At 41.9% G+C, this 23,244-nt stretch overlaps 1 protein-coding gene and 1 long non-coding RNA gene across 2 annotated transcripts; one reads left to right on the forward strand and one right to left on the reverse strand.

Annotated features, from left to right (window-relative positions):
- Positions 1 to 1,886: 1,886 nt before the first annotated feature.
- On the reverse strand, positions 1,887 to 22,677 carry LOC118320606 (cholecystokinin receptor). The gene is made up of 5 exons (XM_035651576.2): positions 22,131 to 22,677; positions 13,199 to 13,450; positions 11,969 to 12,230; positions 10,531 to 10,658; positions 1,887 to 8,457 (listed from the first exon to the last, which is right to left on the reverse strand). Exons 1-5 carry the CDS (start codon positions 22,282 to 22,284, stop codon positions 7,916 to 7,918), a joined length of 1,338 nt encoding a protein of 445 aa, XP_035507469.1. The 5' UTR covers positions 22,285 to 22,677; the 3' UTR covers positions 1,887 to 7,915.
- Positions 15,984 to 22,675, forward strand: LOC118320609. The gene is made up of 3 exons (XR_004796364.2): positions 15,984 to 16,197; positions 20,466 to 20,557; positions 22,537 to 22,675. It is a non-coding gene; the product is annotated as an uncharacterized LOC118320609 (long non-coding RNA).
- Positions 22,678 to 23,244: the final 567 nt, after the last annotated feature.

Raw genomic sequence — 23,244 nt, forward strand, 5'->3', positions numbered from 1 at the left:
AAGAGTGTGGAGCCATTTCAGCCAGGACCAAAGTTGTGGCATGACTGCAGGACAAAATTGCGATACAAATCTGAGCTGTACAGCCTTTACAACAGGCTTTTACTGTATGTAGGCAACAGTTAACTATTCATTTTAGCGCATTGCAGCGTGCCAATCATTTCGGATCTTCTTTCGGATTTTGGATCACTCCTGTAATACTGTATTTGTCTTACTGAAACTCAATCCATGTGTGCATAGTCAGATTTGTGAATATTTACAGGAATCTACAAATCAAGATACAATATTTGGCTTCCTTAAGGTTTGAGGTTTGAGGCCTGACCTCTAGAAAACCAGTACATTACAGATGCAAATTGTGGGTCTCTCCATTACAATCCCCTCCCCACCCTCGTGAAAGGTGACAATCAGCGGAGATAGTTTATGCATGAAACAATGCAACTTGCACTCGATCACTGCTCTGCTATGACATGTCATTTGGGCGTATTGTTGATACAACAGGTCATTCATGAGACGTCCAGTATCCGATGGTGTGACAAAGCTACACAGCTGCGATAAATGAATCTCTCTCCGAAATAATCTGAAGGCACAATGACCTCAAAATAGTGTGTTTGAAGGTAATGTGTTTGGCTGAATGATGAAACAGGGAAGGGCTAGTCCAGTGTTACACGGGTCTTCGAATGACATTGATGTTTTTTTGTTGTTGTTTTTTTTGTGCAACAATACCTGAATGCATGTGCTAGTAAGACTGTACCTGTTTTCCCATTAAATTAATTTCTACGCATATTGTTTAAGGATCGCATTAGAAAAGGAAGTAACTGGTTGGCTATTGTTGGTAATTGCTCACTGGATTTTTGTCTTGAAAGGGATATTTTTAGGCTGATAAACTCAATGATAGAATGAAAATCATTCTATCGGACTTGACATTATTTTTAAAAAAAAAGTCATTATTCAAAGTTTGAGAAATCCCTCTGACACCACATTGATTCTGGGGTTGAGTGCTTGTCCATTCATGAAAAGCCAGGCAGCGCTAATCCTCATTCGAGCCACAGTATCGATATGAAGTACTCACCTGATCAATAGTCATTCATTACACAGAACCTATACCGTCTTAATTATATTCTGTTCGCATTAGTTATCCCTGCGTACACACTGTTATCTATAACTATTACTGCGCTGTCAACAGATGTCAGTCGATAAGTGGAAGGGAATTGTGTCTTGAAGATCGAACTGACAATCAGCATGTCTGTTCATACATGAAGACTTTCATCACTGCGGACAATGGAATGTTTTGTATGTTTTATTATCCATTGAGGCTTAGTGATTATTTCAAAGGACAAGATATAGATATATTTACATTTGTATGCGCTGCTGGTGTTTTGAGGTGAGTATACAGGAGCCATGTGAAGTGTCTATAAAGCCACGTTCAGTTTACTTTTGATTCCATTAGGAAAGGATTCCATTTAGCAGAACGTCCATGTCAGCAAAAGATTTGGATCTGTGGAAACGCCTGTGCACTTTACTTTATCGAATTTCCGCATTGACTTGTACTCAACCCTCAATACCTTACATAGACAAAGAAACTCTTGGACATAGTTTTGTAATTTTATGGTTTCTTATTCTTTCAGTCAGTATCAAGTGTTAAAGATCAGCAGAAAGGTAAATGTGCTTAGAGGAGCTGAGGCCAACTTAGATGATGGCTGGATTTGTTGCCCCCTTTGCTCTCAGTGACATGGTATTAATATATATATATATATATATATATATATATATATATATATATATATATATATATATATATATATATATATATATATAGTTTTCCCATCAATTTTTAATTCATTTTTATAACTAGCATCGTATAAAAGCTCAATGAGGAGATACAGCAGGTAAAATTTGACATAGAGACTTTATTAGAATTATACAACATTACACACAAAAACAAAAGCAAACCACTACCAGCTGAATGATCACCAAGTTGTACATACACATTTAAAACCGTGTGTGTGTATGTGTGTGTGTATGTGTGTGAGAGAGAGAAAGAGAGATAATTTAATAAGACACATTAGCCAGCAGCCACCAACCTCAAACACATACAACAAATGCCACAAAATCTGCCTATACTCTATATTCTTTACTATACTTCATGATCCTGGCCCTTTCTCCTCCACACACACACACGCACATGCACACGCACGCACGCACGCACGCACACACACACACACACACACACACACACACACACACACACACACACACACACACACACACACAATCACGTACATTTCCCATATATAGAATATACAAATGCAGCGACAGATAGCACATCTCTCCTGTCTGCCAAGTCAGTAAACAGTGACTGTGAAAACAATCATAATAGCAATGAATCTGCGCCGTCATTAGGGAGGTAGACCTGTTGAACCTCACTCCATCTCCAGCATAAGCCAGAACGGAAAGCTGCACATTCTGCACATTCCCAAACACGAGTAAACACCTAAGGCCTTTCATCGTCGTAGCAGCACAAATTCAATCGTCAAGACACACGGAAAGCAGCCAGGAAAATCACATTGAATATTTTTCCACAGATTACCCCCCCCCTCAAAGTTCTAACTGTTTTCAGAAAGTGCAGAAGCTGTAGTAAGCCCCATTTCATTTCTATTTACCCACAGACATTTGACAATGTCAAGCCAACCCCGGATACGTCAGAATAGATTGCTTGCCGATGCCCATATTCTTTTCCATGGATGGAGGAACAGCGCTGCCAAATGCTTTCATCTCCAGCTTTGCCTCAAACAAAAGTGACTCATGTATACATACAGTGAACGTATGAAGAACACATACTGTACACACGCACATACACTCACTGTACACTCAAAGCACACTTAAGGCAATGGTGGCCTGTCAACTGTGACCATTTGAGTAATACATTTGCCCTTGTATGCTTCTGTAACTCTTCATTGGATCATCCCTGTTCATCGACTATGAGCCTACGGCCTGGACAAGCTGCTTGAAAACATGGCACACTGCTATATGTCACTGAGAAGCAGGATTGTCTCTTTCTTTTGTCACTAGCAAAAATATTACAACAGAATACTTAATTTTCTATCACCTGATTTCAGTACAATTCAGATTAATGTGTACTCAGTATATTAACAATGATACAGATGAGCAGGTACGTGCGCACAGGTATGGAGCAGATACAATTTCCAGTCGCCTCTTGCTCAAGAAGGCTTTTGTGTCTCCACATACTTCCGCTGATCTTCACAAGAGGGCTGCACTAATCCCAGGTCCACCCCAGAGAGACGGTGAACAACAGCACTAATACGACAATACCCAGATGTTTAACTTTCAAACAACACGGCCTTTAATCCTCATCATTAAACTCCACAATATGACTTCTACAGTCCACATGGATCATATTGATATGACGGCTGGCGTGACTGATCCACACTCATTATATTACAACCCTGAAGACTTTATTAAAACATAACTCGTGCTGCGCATGTGCCGGACAACTGCCAGTGCTGTTCATCTCGACGACTCAACAGCGAAAAAGGTGTAAAAAAAAGGCTCATTGTATTCTGTTTTTTCCATGTTCTTTCAAGGGACAATGAAACCTTTGTTGTGCGAGAAATGAGCTTCTCCTTTTATAAGCAAATGTGTACAAGTCATTAAAGGGGCAAGGCTGGCAACTATCCCGAGGCTCCAGACCTCCAGGGATCCCGAAAGCCTCAATTTCACTGTGTATCTTTGGTCGTGTGATTAATTGCAAATTTGTCGACATTTGTTGTGAATTTACAACACAGTACAAAAGTGCAATCAACAAAGAAAGCTCCTACATTATCAGCCAGTGTGTCTTGTAGTGAGGCCCCGTGTTGCTCGCACAACCCCGTCTCCTAAAAATTGTTCCTATGCAACACATTTGCGTGTGAAACTTAGTGCTGTGGATCATGTCTTCTATTAACATTATGAGAAAATGTCGTTACATCTGGTACGTTGCAAAAATGGTCTCTGACAACGTTTTTAATCTGATTTCCACCAAAATATCCAATTTGGCCAAACAATATCAGCTCGTAGAGAGTCGGACTATGGCAGTATTGAACTAGTACATGGTGACATCAAGACACAGGTAGCACTTGGTTAAGGTTAGGGAATATTATGGAAAAATATGGAAAATATCCACATTTACTTGACAAAACCATATGCTTATTGACATTTCACCGAAAGCACATTTGTGTGCTTTCATTACCTAACCACAGACATGGAGTTTGGATGAGAGTCCTGATCTTTCACCCTCTGCCCTATCTCACATTGCCAGGACAGGCAAGCAAGGATATTTATTTGTCAGAGTTTGCTTTTGAATTATCATACTAGAGCTCAAAAGATTTGCGACGAATGCACCAGGAAGTGCTGCCCAGTAAAGCAAATTTGCTCCTCAAACATCAGCTTGGCTCATATTAAACAGTTATGACCCCACTCCAACTGCCAACCCCTTCTTTTGTCTTCCTTTGCAACACTTGGGGACGGCGTCCTTATCGTTCAGCGGCAGCTCTCCCCCTGAGCACAGCCACGCTTTTTGTCACCGACACTTGTGTACTGTAACAAACGGTTACACTTTTTATTCAGAGGCATGGGCTCTGCTCACGAGGGGGCTCCTCAGTACGAGCAACGGTAAGAGAAACCAATTAAGCCCCCCAAGAGCCCTACAAACATTTCACTGAGATATGGGCAGACGTAATTCTAAAACAAAGAGATGTCATTGCAAATCGTCATACTGAGAAGTTAGAACAGGGGGAGGTGAAGGTGGAAGCGGAGAAATTACTCAGCGGAGCCAGTGACAACTTTGTGTAGTCTTTGCGGAGAGGACAGGGTAGAATAACCACGGTAAAATAATTTTAAAAGGATAAATGACGTCTTGTGTGTTGCCAGTCGTGTGGTTTGAACTCGCAACGACCGCAAGACTTACTCTAAAAGTCATGTAGTCTGAACTCGGCTTCATTAAATACGATGAAAAACTCTACCATCTACTGAGAATTTAGTCAGTATTACTTTTGTGAAAAAGGAAAATAACTAATCACGGGCATCTGTCTGTTATTGGTTGTGAGTAAGTGCAATATCACCACTTTAAACTGCAGTACTCGTGTTGTGTTCCGAGCGATTGGATGAGGTGAGGTGCGGAGCAAATCATCCCATCAAACAGCCTCTCACAGTCATCCATAAGGAAAAAAAAAAAAAGTCACAACTGTACTTATAAACAACAACAAGAACATTTTCATTATACAGTAGTATTTCTCAATCCGTGAAACACTCTCACTTACTGCAGGAGAACTTCATCCACAGGAAGAAATGTCTGCTTTTCCACAATTTTAAAATCGGGACTGAGAGATTAGGCAGGCCTTTTCAATTTCAAAAACAATCGAGCACGATCTCACTTTGGTTTTATTCTATTTGCATATTTACAAATGCCATGCATTTAAAAAAGGTCTGATCCCGCCGCATTAATCAGCACCGAGGCCATACGGCCCCGAGACAACACCAGCAGCAGGACGAGTGTGTTGTTTCTCGTGTTTCACAGACGATTGGGCTTTATTCTCCTCGGTCGCACCATTGTATTGGAGATATGGGAGCAGGAGAAGCGGATACTTAATCTAAAGTATGGGATTTTAGTCATGTCATCAAGACTGTCACTTGCTAGATTTTCGACAGCCCAGACTGAGGACTTCGCCGATGAAATTGCCCTGCAGTAATGCATCAGCATGATTTATACACAAAGGAAAAATCCTGTACACAATGAACCACCAAAGCTGCCCAAGAGTGCAGGTCATACATCTATAGCTGAGAGACTGACAGCATTGTGCTTTGGTGCACTCAGAGAAATATGCTCATTCTCTCAGCCCCGGCAGGGTTGAGGTCCTAACACAATTACTGCGAGGTGAGTGGGGAGAGCCGGAGTCAGGCGTGTTAGCCAAACAGAGACCTCTGAAATCTGTGGCTGCCTTTCTCTCACCTGCAGGTGAGTTCAACACCAAAGAGCAAGACGTTGAATTTATTCATCATGCTGCAGGTAGTTGGGCCTCGTTTTACTCCTTTAAAACGTACCATAAGGCAGCAGTGAACTTCCTGTTCTCAAAAATCTTTGATGTTGTCTTACAGTACACTTAACAAATATAACATTTAACACATGTATATGTTTCAGTACAACAGAATGAACATGTAAATGTGACTTCTTGTTTTAGATCATGTATTGTGTAATTATGAGTCAAATGAGTTGCTTGGTCCAGTATATTATAATAATAAGTACGTTATGTCTTCACCAAGCACTAAATACAAACACAAAAAAAATCATAATAGTCTTTCAGTCTTTGAAATGCCACCGATTAAAAGCCAACTACATTAGAATAAACAGGGTTAATTGTAAACATTATTTGGTAACATGCTTCCTGAAAAAAGAGCTGAAATTGTTTCTTAACATAATATAGGTTTGCTTGAATTTAGTGTCACGAAAAAAAATGGGTTCATTGATTTAACTAAGACAATAGAGGCAATAGCTGGAGCTGTTGGAGCTGTGGTGGGGTTTCTGTGTACTGGTCAGCTTTAAGCTCCAGTCTACCAATACCATAAACAACCCTGTGGCAAAAATATACTGAATAATTATCTGCAATAAATTACATCAGATTAATCAACTCATCATTTTTCCCTGAGGAAATTGAATCTGGTCCTTGTAACTCCATCAAACATCAATCTATTTTCTGTCCTTGCTGCCCTAGTCAGGGGAGTTAATGGAGTCTTTCTCATGGTGTCAGGAATATAATAATGTAGGGGCCATTAAATAATATATCATAATCACACATGTTCTCCATGATGTGATGAGTAGTTATCAACTGCCTTTATGAGACCCTAATCTGAGAAAAAATTGCAGTTCACAGTAGCTGCAAGGACACGATACAAAAAAAAACATTGCAGCACAAAGCCGTCTCCAAAAACTTAGATAATGTGACTAACATTACAGTATACGACCCCAACACAAGGCATCAACACAGCCTATGTACTGTAAACAGTTTATACCTGTGAAGTTTGTTTTCTGTGAACCATGCAGCAGTGTAGGACAGACAAACCTTCTAATACATCACAGGGAATTCCCAGCTGCGGAGAAGGATTTTTGATTTTGTTTTAACTCCACTTCCAAGCCCCTCTGGTAACATCTTGCCTGTATTCACGGTGCCCTGTAACGAATGAGGCAAATCAACAGCAGACAAATATACTGTAACATAGTATTTAGTGGCAGGCACTTAGTCTACAAGGCAACCGCATTACCATCATTAACACAGATAAACATTAACATCTGACAGCAAACCATAAAAAATGTTTTTATAGCTACATAATGACTACTGAGTTGTCAAGACTGCGTCCTTCATATATCGTACAGCTCACCACTATTCACCACTATTTATGTCCTCTTCACTAGCGCGCCGCACGACACACACACACACACACACACACACACGCACGCACACACACACACACACACACACACACACACACACACACACACACACACACACACACACACACACACACACACACACACACACACACACACACACACACACACACACACACACACACACACACACACAATCTAAGCAAATATTTTGCCTTGGTCCTCCGTGACAAGAGACAGCAATCTGTTTCTGTGCTTTTTTAAAATATAGCTATGGAGGTCTTTACACTGTAAGACGGCTTTAAATAAACCCTTCATGATTTCACCCATATGAGAAACGTGTGTACTGCTACATTATATGGCCTGTTTTTCTTTTCACTCCACATTAAAGTCAATATGAGCAGAGTTGGCCTAAAGAAAATAGGATGCTGTGTTGGCGTAGTAACTGTCGCTCCTGGATTGTGTCTGCATCCAACTGCCTCAGCAGGTTCCCATGGTGCTGACTGTAGTGTAACTGAACTTGGACATGGACGCCCCAGTTGCCATAACATCCTCCTCATTGTCCCGTAGCCCGCGACGGCGGCGACGGTGGCAAGGTGCAGCGCAGCATGAAAATGTGGCAAGCAGAGCTTTGCGGAAGCGCGTGTTCATAAAGCAGTAAATAATTGGGTTGACGCAGGCAGAGGTGTAGCACAATAAGTGGATGAAAGCGATCGGGGCCCCTGAGAGGGCATGTGTGGCAGACAAGTTGTCAAAAGCCCGCCATGTGTTGGCACAGTAGAGCGGCATCCAGCAGAGAAAGAAAAGGACAACAATGACCACCAGCATGCGGATGACTCGCTTCTTGGCCTCCAGTTTGGCCTCAGACGTGTTGCTGCGTAGCCGCTCTGCCTTGACTGCCCTGCCTGACGCAGCCATGGTTGACATCTCCATGGAGTGTGGCCGCTGGACGACGTTAACGTAGCAGCCGTCTCCATCATCACTCCCACAGGACACAGTGGAGGTCAGGCCATTCTTAACATCTGTGTGGGAGAGCAGAGTGAAAGAGGATGGACTGTATTATATCTTATAGTTTATATATTCTAGTCTTATCGACCACCCAAAGCACTTCACAGTACAGAGCCGGCTTTTGCTCTAATGTGCCATGATAACTTTCCAGGCAATGCTAACATGGAAAATAAACTCCACATCCAGATGAACCTACACCAGGTTCTCCGACGGCCTCCGTCTCCTTTCTCTGGGCTCATTCTGTCGTGTAATGTCAGACAGGACTTTATTGATTCGATTTGATTGGCCAGCGCCAATTTGCTTGCATTTGATCTGATTGAATGGGGCCTGCGCTGCCGCTTGAAAAGTTTGGCATGGTAAGACGTCTCCCCGTTCAAAGTGAATGATAGGAGCTAAATCCAAGACAGAGGCTGAAAAGTGGAGCTGCAGGAAGGGACAGTATGAGAAAACTGGTGTGTTTTCTGAACATTTGAGCATGTTAACCTTCTCAAGTAATAACCCAAATTAAAATCATGAATATCAGCTTAATATGTCTCCTTTGATCGACCCTTCATTGTCCCAGAGTTCACAAACCCTCAGATCCTGAGATACACAGTGAAACTTCTATTTAAAAGAAACCTTCACTTTATTAGTCCACTTTTGTGGAGACTTTTAAAGCTCACTATAAAATGAATGCTAATAAAAGAAGAGGCTGGAGAGGCAGAACGATTTGAATTGCTGAAAGCAGGCAGTTTTGAAGTAGAGGGGATTTAGAGCTCAGTGTTTGAGTATGCAGATAGAGTGAGTGCTCAATGTTTACACAAACTGCCTTGTGGTACATGGACCTACTGTGCATGAGGATGGTGCTGTGTGTGGAACGTGACCATGCAAAGACTTTCATGCCTACCTGACTAATTGGCTCCAGTTTTTTTGTCCTTATCTTAAAGAATCCACTTCTAGTGTACTTGCAGCACAGCTCTGGGATCATGATGTATGCACCTATTTGTGAAGTTCATTTTGAGTGAATCATACTGGGGTGATGGAAAGCGCAGCTGCTCAGCTTAATGGGCAGAAAATTGACAAGCAGTTCTCACTGACCCACAGTAATTATACATCTGAGGATATTGCAGTTCATTGATAAAATGTTGTAATCCCGCTCTCCTTCCACAAAGGACAATGTACACAAAACTTTAATCAGAGCGAATTAAAGCAAACACATAATAACTGGAAGTGTATTTTCTAGCCATTCCGGTATTTAATAAAACATGTTATCTTTATCTTCCTTTCCTTCTTAACTACCTGTTTTATTTTTATTTTTACCCCATGCCTTTGTCTTTTAAGCTCTTTTTTTAAATAGACAACCTATTTCTCTCTCTTAGACCGAACAGATGGTGATGTCCAGGCCAGCAGCTGCCGGCCAATTCCATCCTCTAATGGATCACCAGCAAACACAGTCCCTGCTGCTGTCATCCCAGGGCACACACCCTCATATGGCCACAAAAGGTTATGTTTGATCTAACCTGGACACATTACAGTGATGTGGGGCTAATGAAAATCCTCATTCAAATGAAATTCCTCATCATTCACTTAAATCATGCACCAAAAAATCTAACAAAATGCTCATGCTAACATTAGAGTGTGGTTTCTAGTTGACTGGGTGGTGTGATGACATTTGTTTGTTGTTATTAATTTGACTCTACAATCAAATGACATCATATGGGGTTGATCAGAGAGTTGATCAGAGAGATTTTTGGCAGTATATTTTCCGTATTTCTACATTATCAAAATAACAAGTTCTTATTTTTCAGTATTGAACTGGTGAGAAACTGCAAATGTGTTTATAAAGTAAACTTCTACACAGTGAGTCTTTCTTCCATCAAGAAAATTTTACCTAAGTAGACGTGGCAATAACAAATATATGATGTATATTTCTGAAAAATTGATATGGACAAAACAGAGTTTTGCTATCTGATTTTGTGCTATCCTGTTGTTTTTTTTGCATTCATTGTTGTTTTTACTCCTCACTATATTTGTCTGTTTTCCTGAGGTCTTGTTAGCCAAATTTCCCCCCAGAGATTGTTTTTTTCTCATGTTGTGTATGGCCTCACCAGTGGAGTCTTTTTTGTGGCCCATCTCAAACTGGATACCCCGATAAAGTTCCCTGGAGATCAGTCCATACGCCACAATCATCACCACTCCCGGGATCGCGAACAGCACCAGCAGAAGCAGAATGTACCTAAAAGAGAAATGAATACTGTATACCATACTGTAATCAAGCCTATAGTCGGACACAGACATAGGATCAAAGACAAAGGCAGTACAATACACACATACACATGCCAAATCATAATTTTGAAGTGTGCAAAAATACACAAGGATATACACTGGGGTTAAATGAAATTACCATAAAGCTTGTTTCATTCTAAGTACAAAAACAAAAACACACTGAAACATCCGTCTGCTCTATTCATCTGCCATTTCCATGCAAAAACCCAACGGAAAAAAAGTAAAGGCCTCAGGTCCAAAGATGGAAGTAAATGAGATGGTTCAGTGTAGCGTACCGAACACACACACACACACACACCTCAGAAGCAGATGCAGTTCATCTAAGGTTTATTTGACATAAGACAGCACATTGTCCACACAGAGAGCTCTGGGACATTTAACAAGATGGATGATATGACTGCAGGTTTCATGATAAGTTGCATTTTATGTGCTGCTGTCAGCTGCGTTACAATGGAAACTTAACTGAAGAAGGTGGAGCGACGAGACTAAAAACAGCTACAGTTTATTGTTTATGAAGTTTGTCGTACTTTAGTAGCTAAAACTGGCAACATATTGATAAATTACAACATTAAGTAATAATATCAGGTAAATCAACTAATATGTTGATTAATATTACAATCTGAGAGGAGTATCTCTGCATTATGAATAGTTTTACTTTTCAGACTTGAAATATCTTTACTTCTATTTGAAAAACATTTTGACTGCAGGACTTTTATTTTGTAATGGGATACTTATACAGCAAAGTACTTCTACTTTCAATTTGTGTGAAAGATCTGACTACTTCTTCTACCACTGTTGCATTCAAATGTTAGAATGTTTCACATGATCTTAATAGTTTGAGATAATCATTCATTTCCACAGTAATCATAAAGGCTGGTTCAGTGCATAAGAGAGTGTTAAGAGAGATGGTAATCCATCAATCTTTAACTCACTGAATTTTGGTTAGTTTACAATAAAGTTTTGTGGCTACACCCTTATTCGGCCTGTAGCTTATGGCAGCTGATGTTAGTTAAGGTATGCAAACCTTAGATAGATGCTGTGTAACTGATATTGCAGTAAGGCAGTTTCTGTTCAAGCAAAAGTTATACAGTCTTGCCTAAATGGTATTAAAAAAATTATACCATTTATCCTTCATGATAGCCAACTGAGCACATTAATTGTTCTCATTGTTTCCGATGAACACATCCTGAACGCAGAAGTGAAACTGTGTGAAACAAAAACAGAAAATAATCAAACACCATTTTAAATCCAAACACTCACCAGGTCTGCTCTTCCATTGGAAGGGGCCACTTGTTGCGACACTGGTGCGCGGTGGTGTTGTCGGGGCGCTGAAACGATTCCAGGTGACTGATGATCGGATAGGGAATCATGATGACAAAGGCCACCACCCATGTGGCAGCAATCACCCGATAGGCATGGGAACGGGTCTGCCAAACTCGTGACTTCAGGGGGTTGCAGATTGCGCTGTAGCGCTCAATCGCTATGGCAACCAGGCTAAATGTTGAGATGCTCACTGATATACCTGAAGTAAACCAAAAACAGATTGTTAAGCGAGTAGGTAAACAAACATGCCTCTGTCTGTTCTCAGATGTCTTTTATTCTGATGAATGAAAAGTTATTTCCACTCTGTGCTCAAAGTTTGGACCAATCATAAAAAGTGACAAAAACATGTTTGTTGATGTGTGATTAATATCGGCAATCATAACTGGGAAAAAAATGGGGGGAGAAGTGCTTACAAATGAATATGATGCGAGGCGGGTGGTGGGGATAGTTATCTGAGTCTTGTGGTAGAGGAAATCATGTTTGCCCAGACCATTGATGCAATCTGTCATTTCCCTCCTGACAGGGTGCGACGGGAAATTACTCTTTACCTCTCTTACCATGTCCTCAGCAAGAACACAAACTGTGTATGTGCTCGTGTGTTTGTGTATGTGTGTGAGTCAGGACCCAGTGGTGGACTATGTTGTCTGTACCTATCAGGGGCAAGCTTAAGAACAGACCACACTGAAGCCAAGACCAATCAGCCCACAGACTCTTTTCTTTCACTGCATCCTACTGATGACTCTCCATCATTCACATGTCCTGTACTTTACTTCATCCATCTCTTCTGTTCACTCCTCAGTTGGCTTTTCTTTCAGCGGCTGGCTGAAACTGAACTGGTTAACTGAATGGCCTTTATATTTTGGATGCACTCTACATTGATGTTGAAGGGTTTCATGCCTGAGTCTCTCGATCTCTGTAGACAAGACAGTCAGCTTCTCTGTTCCACGGAATCGGATTATGGTATTCAACAAATCAATGTGAAGCATTTGATGAATTCCATATAACAGTTAACAGGGCTATCATTGACATCATTTGTATTTATGACATGCCCTGCATTCATCCACTGCCATTTTCTTATCTCCTTTTGTTGCCTTTCTATCACTTTTCAACTTGGTTCTTCACCTCCTCTAACTCCCCCCTTTCCATCAGCACGCCTCCCTCTCTCACCCATGAGGTAGGACACTATCTTGCACATGGCCGCTCCAAAGATGAAGTCCTTTAGGATGCTAGGGATGAGGGTGAAGGGCATGCAGAAGACCGCCAGCATCAGGTCACTGAGGGCGAGCGACAGCAGGAACGTGTTGGTCACGGTGCGCATGCGCTTGTTGACTGTCAACACCACAATGATCAGCAGATTGCCGAATACACTCAGGAAGAAGATGAGCGAGTAGAGCAGGATCCGCAGCGTGTGGTCATCATCTGGTGCAGAAAAAGACAGCAGGAGAGGGGGTGTTAGAGTGTGAACGTCTTTGTCCGAACAACCTGGAGCAAACGATGCAGTGAATGTATATCTCCCATTGCTGTGTCTTTGTGTGCGTGTGCATGTGTGGTTAGTTTACTGCACAAGCTGAATGTATTAACTGATAAGTATTCTTAAAAAGCAAACGCACTTTTTCTTCTGTCTGACTGCACTGCTTCGTGTGATTCTGCAGTAACAGAACAGAACAACGTGACACCAGAGAGGGAACATTGAGGCTTTAAAACTTAAGTACCCATTTTTTCAGTTGACATTTAGGATTTCCTGCTTGAAAATATTACAAAATCATTTGCACAGAATTACTTTTGAACCACAATTTACATTATTACCTTGCGAACAGTTGACTGATTTTAATAGACAGGACAGATGCTGAACTCCTAGAGCCTAACAACGCTTTACATTTCCACAAATTCACTATTCCCTGTGTCAGATGAACAGTTGCACATACTGAAAGAAATAATAACTCTATAGAAGCCAGGAGAACATGCTGTCAACATACCCACATTAATAGATGCCCATTCACCAAAGCACTGTGTACTGATACCATGTTAGAGAATCTTTACAAGATGGAAAAAAAACCCACACTTGCTTAAAACAGAAACTATGATAATTTTTTAAAGTTTCTAAATGCTACTGGGAATTAATTCAATATTAGATGATAAACAAGACATAATATCTTAAGCAAAGATTTTCAAAAATAATCTTTCTTTAGGGTTCGGGTTAGTTTTTTTCTTCTTTCTTTGTTTGCACATTTAGTCATGTATTTAGTCATGTAGGGACTTGTTCTGTTATGAAGTGGCTGGATCTGAATAACTTATCATGTATACCTGTTATAACAGCTAAAATCAGTAGCTTATAGCTTTTAGCTCTATAAAAGCAGACCATCATATCCAGTTACAATTGAATAGCTGAAAGTTTTCAGTCCTGCATCACCGATTCTTCCTGATGTGTATCAAAGAAAAAGTACAAACATTGATGTTTTCCACCCTCGAAGCAGAGCCCCCTGCCTCCGGTGCAGAATACTGTAAAGTACAGTAGCCTGCAACTCAAAGCCGGTCTGAGCCTTCAGCCATTTAGCGGCTTCACTGGATCATATCTTATTAAGTCCATGTTATCTGCTTCCTCTGTTATCTTCACCTAACCCCCTGCTTACACACAACACTTTTTACTGCGTTACCTACTGTGCCTGAATCCTGGGGATTACAGGCACACGTGTGCTTCATCCGTGGAAAACCAATCAATCAATCACACACACAAGCTCAAACTTCATTGACACAGCTGTAGAGGAAGGACCAACCAAACAAACATTGCTATAATATTTACAAAATCTACTATTCCTTTTTCTATATTTTCACTCATGGCAGTGCCATTTCTCTTGGGCTATTTTCACAACATATTTTCCTCTTCCAGGCATCTTATCCGAACCGTTACCCTTTTCCGTCTTGGGCAGTTTGCCTTTTTTTTGGCACGATTCCTCTGTCAATTTCCTTTCCATTCACTCTGGACAAGAAAAAATGGGAACGAAACTGTAAAATCAGATACACAGTGATTACTCCGTGACTCATTTGTGATGACAACTTTGCAACAAAAAAAAAAGTATTTTGCAAGCAAGTAAAAGTAGTTGTTGTTTTTACCACAGGCCATCTGAATCTTTTGTTAAGAAACAGTTGGTAATCATACCATCATCGATTAATGTTTTCAAGTTGATCAATATCTTCAAGGCTGTTCTTAAAGGACCACTGACTAACAACATCTGAAGTGCAAACCACAACAGCAATTCACACAACACAACAAACAATACACCACAACCCCACAGCATTGGTGGGAGTGAAACGGAAAGGGCAGGTACCTCTTCCTGATTGGTTGCACTGTCTGTCATTTACAATGCTTAACGTTCGCAGTTTCTCCATCGCCGGGCAGGGGGTTACAGTGTAAAGAGACACATGTAAAGATAGGAGCTACAATATGTATTGCCCCCACTATGTACCCTCACCGGCCCGGGACGTCTGGCATGCTAACAAGCTAGCAACCTAGCGGTTGTTCCCGACCGCGGTGAAGTTAGTTTTAAGTTGGATATAAAACTAACTTCACCGCGGTGACGTTAGTAGATGTGCACATCTGCCGACTATTGGACCCACACTGTAACTTTATGTATGGAGATCTATGAATGAAATTTTTTTTTTACCAGCTCCTACTTTGGATCGCTTTGGCTCGACAGCAGCAGAACTCGTCACAACACCGGCCCGGTACGTCACCGCGGTGAAGTTCGTTTTTGCAGGTCCCTGCTTTTTGTAAGTGAGTATTACATCTAATAGAACTGTTTAAATGAGGACGGGTGAGCATCGGTTTCTGCATAAACGATCTTTGTAGTGCGACGTAATGTCGTCAGACCTTCGAACAGACTCAACGTAAAGCACAACGGCGTGTATCTCAGCAGCGCATTGGTCAAGCGGGGTGATTGACACGTGTATAGAACCGTCAGAGCCAGTAGAATCGACGGACAGCCTTGAAATCCCATTCGCTATCTGCGAATGGGATTTGGCCATTTGGTAAGCGACTTCCGCCTGTATAGTCGAAGTAGGACGAACAAGGCGGATTAATATCTTGGTATGACGAACGGTCTTTGTGCTAAGTTAACGGAATCGGATTTATGGATCAAAACACAACTTTTCCTGCAAATACTTCGACGGTAAGACATGATTCATGTATTGTCGCTGTGTTGATACGAACATTGGTCGGCGGCTGATAAGCTGAATGTTTGTCTGAGAGTCAGAGGGAGGACAGTGTTGGAATCTGCATAGGCTGGGCGTTAGCATGATATGTAGCTTGTGTTGGTAGCATGTTGGTAGCAGCAGCTATCAAGTCTGACATCGGTAATATATTATCATATACAGTTGTCGTGTTTATGCCATATGCTGACTTAGTTGCTTGGTGTTTTAATTGTGTTTCGTGTATGTGAAGAGGGTTGACACTGGCATGTAGCCGAGCATTTCCCCGTTCTGTGCGGATGCCGTGTGGCTTCATAGCTTCATGTTTAGCATGTAGCATATGTGATTCCAAATATCATTTTCATGTCACTTTTTGATATGAACATTTTGCTCTTCTTCTGCTGCTTATTCGATGACAGTTGGTCGGAGAGTTATAACGAACACACTATTGGAATCAGTGATCTCGGAGCTTTCAATTGATATGTACCTTGTGTTGTTACCTTGGAATGTCACGACTGTGACATGTGGACATTTCGGACATTTACAATTTTCATGTTCATGCTGATTTAGTTGCTTGTTGTTTCAATTGTGTTTCATAAATGTGTAAATGGTTGATATTGAGGTGTAAGCCGAGTTTCTAACCGTTGTGTGAATATGCTATATGGCTATATTGCTTAATGCTGAGAAAAATGATGAGTGATTTGGTCCAATTTTGTCGGAACCAAGGCCCGATTAGGTCCCAATGGAGACGGTTGAGTGGTTAAAAATTTGCTGAAAGAGGAACATCAAGTCCAAGATTTGGGATTTACCCAAACCATATGGACAGTTGGCTTGTTGCTTAACTGATTAATGCAATTCCCTCCGCTCAGCCACTCTGCTTGTTTCTGTATCACTTTCAGGCTTAATGTTGGATTCAGGTTCAGCTCGGTCTGCAAAAGCCAGTAAGTATAAGTCTGTCCCCTCCGTCTCTCTCTCTCTCTCTCTCTTTCTCAGACACTCATACCAATCGCTCCTCACATCTAATGACATGTGGCTTCTCCATCTGGCTCACATACTCCTATGCAAATGAAAAGCAGCAGCCTCTAATATGGCGGGTAATGTTCTGCGGGCGGAACATTGGCGTTTCTTCACGGGAACAGGCTTGCAAAATGGCAGCCACAGAAAGTGTTTAATTTTGCTGCTTGTACACGAGGGTGCACATACATCAGCATGAGTGTAATGAAAATGTGCAGACTGATGATTGGTAAGAGAGGAGAACCAATGCTCTCTCCTTTATTACTGCCTCAGCCTCTCTCTCTCTCTTGACAAATTAAATATGTTACAATGGCGTCTGCCCAATCAAAGCCAATGAGTCTTCCTTGTGTGCACACTGGCTGCGAGGGAAACTCTGATAACTCGTCGGCACATTTACTTTTTCCTTCAGGCCAGAATTTTCAATAGCAGCTAATGCTCATGTGTATGGGGCCGAACCATTTGTGTTAATTACCTTACATACCAATGCTTAACCTGGCCAACACGTGGGACAGATAAAAGAAATGATAACATTTTCCCCAATGTAAATAGAGCACTCTGCAGTCTTCTGTTCCACGGCCTCGTTTGATGGATTCATTTGATACATAAAACTACAACAATAAGACAGTTAAAATCCAGAAATGTAATGGTATCATACACACAGACAGGTCTGCAGTTTCTCTGCAACCCTTAATACTGAACTGTTTGTGACTGTGAGGCATTGTTACAGAGAGGGATGTTTCTTAAACCTGCCATAAATGAGGTTTTTGTCAACTTCTGAACAATCCTGATATTGACTGATATTATCGTCACCTTTTAACTATGATATGCTAAAGGGGACAAGCTTTTTAAGTTGTCCCCTTTCCTCTAGTCACTAGTGTGTTATATACTGTAGTATTTTTTGTGTATGTAAAAGGTCTGAAGTTAAAAAGCTGAAAGTTCGCAAAAAAAGGGAGCTCCTCTCCCCGACAGAAAATCTGCTCCTGAAACACCTCGCCAGTAGGTTGGCCGTTACGTCTGTGAATCACCCTTTTCTTCCGAAAGCGCATAAAGCATGTCTAATGGCTCGTCTGCCCCCCGCCCCCCCCCCCCCAAAAAAAACCCACATATCTGAACCACACTGCAATGACACCCGAGGCTCAGTGCAATTTTAAAAAGCAGAATAGTTGTGCTGCAGTGAAATAGCCCTGTTCTACAGATGCATTGTGAAACACTGCTAATTCAACTTTATACATCATTTTACGTTACTACAGAAATCAACGCTGACCATTTGGTGAGGTTTATTTGCTCTCAGCTCCACCAGTGAAGTGCTATTTTCAGTTCAAAGAGCCGAGCGACAGAAGGGAAGCCTGCAGCACTGGAGGTGTGGGGAGCTCGTTTCATGAGCGTGTGTGCAGTGCTCATCGGCCATGTCTGACCACTGGCTCTGGATCACAGTCTGCTCTCTGTTTACAGACCAGAGGAAGCTCTGGTCTGTAAACAGAGGAGCAGGTTGGGGGGGAACAAAATACTTTGATGCAAATTCCAGAGGTTTTTCTTCTTGCAAGACAGTAGACTGCTGCCAAGTGTACCCCATTTATGGGGGTTATCTTGAAATCCATATCAAAAACTATTATCTGTGCGTCTGCATGTGGTTAAATCACATACATACAGTCGACTGTATGTATGTGATATAACTTTTACACAGTTTAGTTAAACTTTTAAGCAAACTCCAAAACTTGTCCACCTCTTGTGTAACACATCATCGCCGTTATGTTGCCAGTAAACTGTCGCATGTGAACAGGTTCCTTCACAATATTTAAAGTGATTCAACTGAAAAGTTTACTGGAGTGGCAGAGGCTATTATTAGATACGCAGCAGAAATAGGGAATGAATTATTAATGGGGTTCGTATTCCCTCTATGAATATTTAAGGTCTCATCTGTTTCTTTCGCTCAGTATATCAGACATCATATTGACTATAAATTACATTTCCCCGCTCTGTTTAATTCACAGGCAGTGAATGTCACGTTCTATCTGAGCTGGCCCCTCGTGCCGCTGCACCTATCAGAGAAAAGACGGCTCTGTTCCTATAAGACCGAGGTATTGGTAAATGTCACAGCCAGTGGCTAATCCAGCATGGTACAGTAAATGTCATCGAAACCTCGCCACTAAGCCAAGTGCACGCTAGAAACAGTTGATGGAGGCACCGAAGGAAAACACTCGCTGTTGACTGACAGATTACAACAGGCCACCCGCAGTGGCTCTGCGGTCACGGAATACGGAACACCATGTTGCTTTGCTTGGCGCACGGGCGCAGGTGTATTAAACACCTCAACTCTCGACAGGCAGTCCGAGTGACTGAGAGTGTGAGCGATGGTGGTGAAATACACACAAACAGGAGAGGTGGAGCACTGAGAGAAGTGGTGGGAGAGAAGGGGGATATGAAAAGCAGGTGAGGGGTGGTTCTTTTTTTTCTCTAAATGCCATTTGTCATGAATAAACTGCTTTGCGTTCAGGGAATGAAAATGGTGCTTTGTCTCACGCAGTGTCTGAAACCCCCTCTGTTGTTTCATCACCTCCAAAGTAATGATCTCCCACTGGTGCATGATGAATTGCACAGCCACCATCCCAGATAACTTCTAAACCATCATTTCACCTGGGTTTTGTGCAGTGAACAAGGTGTGGTCAAACCATGTGGCGTGAAGTAGCAAGAGTCTGCAGGGGCGGGGGTTTTGTTGCTCCAAATCAGGGACACCATCTGCGGTGCATTGAACGGGAAAGCATTTTGTTGTTTTCTGCTTGAGCGATATGATTTTCCTCACTTGCATTTGCTTCTGTTTTGTATGTACAGTAGGTGTAACGGGCTAATGCCAGTATCCATGGTGAAAATCTCACCCAGCAGTGAGTGACATATTCAAATTCTGAAATATTTCACAGAGGTATCAATAACACGTTTGGTGCATTTTGCGCCACTAAGAGGGAGCTCAAATAAATTCAGAGCTTGCTTACAAATGTGGAACATGCGCAAGACGTAATGAAATAAGACGCCATGGACATTAAACATGCTGTTTACAGCTTGATGAAGACTTAATTTGCAACAATATTTCATAAAACCGATATGTTTTGGAAATTCTCAACGCGCTATTCGACTGATTAGAAAAAACATGTGACGTGACAGAGTCATATTATCTGATGTCCCTGGTGTTGTGAAAAGTTAATGGGGATCTGACTGTGACACAACTCAATCTCCTCCGTAGACGGCGAGCGGCGGCGTGATGGACAGAAGGGGTAGAAGGGAAGAACGAGCAAACGTGGTGGAGAAGAAGGGATCGATTTCTGGAGTGACGCAGTGAGTAATGATGGTGACAGCAGCAACGAAGGGTCACACACACGCACACACACACACACACACACACACACACACACACACATTTTTCTCGCGATGTTGATCTCAGGCGGGTGTGAGGTCCTGTTTAAAGATACAGTGGGGATGCAAAATAGAGAGATGTGAGGCAGTGAAAAGCCAGACTGGAAAGAAGTGATAATCTTTGAGTATGTGAGAAATATAACTTAATAGTGCGGCATTAAAATGGATCAAGCTCCCACCTTAACTCTGCTGCTGTAATTCTCACCAGACATCTGTCCGCGTCAGCTGCGTCCTTGCTGGGTTTTATAATTTACCTCAGTATGACGAGTCATTATCATGCCTGACTGCTGAAAAATTTCAAATCACCGCCACACGACGAAGACGTCGGATAAACGTGGGGATAAGAAAAACGTTGAATGACATTGTCGAGAACAGGGTTTTCCAACACTGTAATAAATCACTGGAACACTTTAAAGTGCAATATTCATTTAATTTCAATTGTGTGCAATTCCAAATAGTATCTAAATCTATATCTATATTTAGGCTTGTATTCTTTTCTATATAGATCTCTATTTTCGGCTATCCACTTTTGCTTTAACACTCAAATTTCCCCGTTGTGGGAGGAATAAAGGAATATCTTATCTTATCTTATCAACCTGTCAGCCCCCACCGGAACAATGAAGGTGCTCATTCTCTCTCTCTCTGTGGTGTCTTTTGTGCACGTGGCCCCCACACACACACATGCATGCACCTCATCAACTAACAATTGTTCGGATTAAAATAGAACGTGTTGATTGATAATGTAGCAGGTGCAAAAAAAGGACTGAGAGGAAATTGCAAGAGCGATGACGCGATTGAGGGATCTTTCTTGTTCACAAGCGTTTGTGTGTGCGTGTGCGTGTGTGTGTGTGTGCGTGTGTGCGTGTGCGTGTGTGTGTGTGTGTGTGTGTGTGTGCGTGTGTGCGTGTGCGTGTGTGTGTGTGTGTGTGTGTGTGTGTGTGTGTGTGTGTGTGTGTGTCTGTGTGTTGTGTCTCCCTCTCTGTAGAGAGAGAGGCTGGAACATCAGCATACCATAACCCTGTCACAGTGAATTACTAAAAAACCCATTCTGCAGAAGCTGTAAGGATATGTCAAGTTTTTTTTTCTTTTTATCAGTTATGTCATGGCCCTCATTCGCTTTTAGCCATGTAGTTTTCAATAATAGATACAATGCAAATGTTATACAGTAAAGAAGAGAAGTACCACAAAGTCCTCTCTTTAGTATTTGAGGAAAGTGAAAACCATAGATAACCTCCTTTGACTTTAAAGATCATCTCATCAGTCTAAACACCCTAACGTTAAGCTGAATTAGACTTTTAAAGGGAAACTCCAATTGACTTTTATTGCAGTTTTTCCTTCCTTTTCATCTCCAGCAGTTCGGTCGACCCATGACACTTTCCCTTGGCAAATGATTCACAATAAAACGCAGCAAAAATACAGGAAACAAAACGAGGTTGCGCCATAATTCATCTTTAGGTTCAAAAGTAAATATTGCGTTATCAGCGTAGTCGCTCACCTCTCTGCCTCACACGCCGAGGTATGTGCAGTGTGACGGCGTTGTCGCAGGTGATGTTCGATGCCCCAAAGCTCCCGTTGCCGTGGAGCAAGTCGGTCTGCGCTCCGACGCACTCTGGGGAAGTAGAGCTCTCATTTTGCGCACGAAGATCCATATTTTTATTTTTTTTTGATTTATAGTTACAAACGGTTCCAATCGCAGCCTCTGTCAATTTTCGTCTGAGCCTCTAAGCTGGTTTAAAAACAACAACAAACGGACTCTACATCTGGATCACATCTCACTTGGCCACCTGGCCTGCAGAATGAGGCAAGTTGGTGCGTCTCTAGGTCCGAAACGACAAAAAGGGGAAAAGAAAACAAAGACAACAGTTTACTTTGTTCGATTCTTTCCCCCGCCTCTGTTGTAGATGCGTCTCACTTGGCACCACGCGCGTAAATCAAGGATCGGTGCGCACCAGGACAGAGGAGGAGCGCAGCGCACTGGCTGCGCCTTTGCCAAGTGATGCGCATGGAGCGAGCGAGTGACGGCAGCGCCGAGTGGAGGACTAATGTCATATAGGGCGGGGGTGGGTGGGTGTGTGTGTGTGTGTGTGTGTGTGAAGGGTGGACAGCAAAAAAAAAATAAAAAAATGGGGGGACAGAACTGACTGTGGTCTACACTGATACCTCTTGTCTTGTGTGATCAGGCTGCCACACTATTGTTCACCAGTCACCAGTCACCAGTCTCAGAAAACCCGGTTTATTCAAAGCAATTCACCAATGAATGAGTTAACACTTTAACGAGTAATATGTAAATACCTTGGTTTTCTGATAATTCCTACACAACTGCCATACCTCATCATATCATGAGCCCAGAATTATTCTAAATTGTGACATATTTTTTAGATTAACATAATTTCTGTTATTCAATCAACTCGAAAATTCCAGAGCATTTTATATGGATGAGACAGAGCGGGAAAAGAAATCATGCACTGTGAGCGGGCATTGAGATCGCCTCCATTCACTCTCCTACTTGTCCACATTGTATCGGTTTGTAAGGTTTGGCAGATAAAAAAACGACACAAATCCAAAATAATGGTCCGTAAACGAATTGAGATGCGGGGACGCTGCCACTT

The sequence above is a fragment of the Scophthalmus maximus genome, chromosome 14, assembly GCF_022379125.1.
Source record: "Scophthalmus maximus strain ysfricsl-2021 chromosome 14, ASM2237912v1, whole genome shotgun sequence".
NCBI lineage: Eukaryota > Metazoa > Chordata > Actinopteri > Pleuronectiformes > Scophthalmidae > Scophthalmus > Scophthalmus maximus.

Coding starts and splice junctions, on each gene's coding strand:
- LOC118320606 (XM_035651576.2), bottom strand. CDS start 22,284: ATGGATCTTCGTGCGCAAAATGAGAGCTCTACTTCCCCAGAGTGCGTC. Junction 13,451..22,130: donor TCGGCGTGTGAGGCAGAGAG/GTGAGCGACTAC, acceptor TTTCTGCACCAG/ATGATGACCACACGCTGCGG. Junction 10,659..11,968: donor CCAATGGAAGAGCAGACCTG/GTGAGTGTTTGG, acceptor TTTCTCTTTTAG/GTACATTCTGCTTCTGCTGG.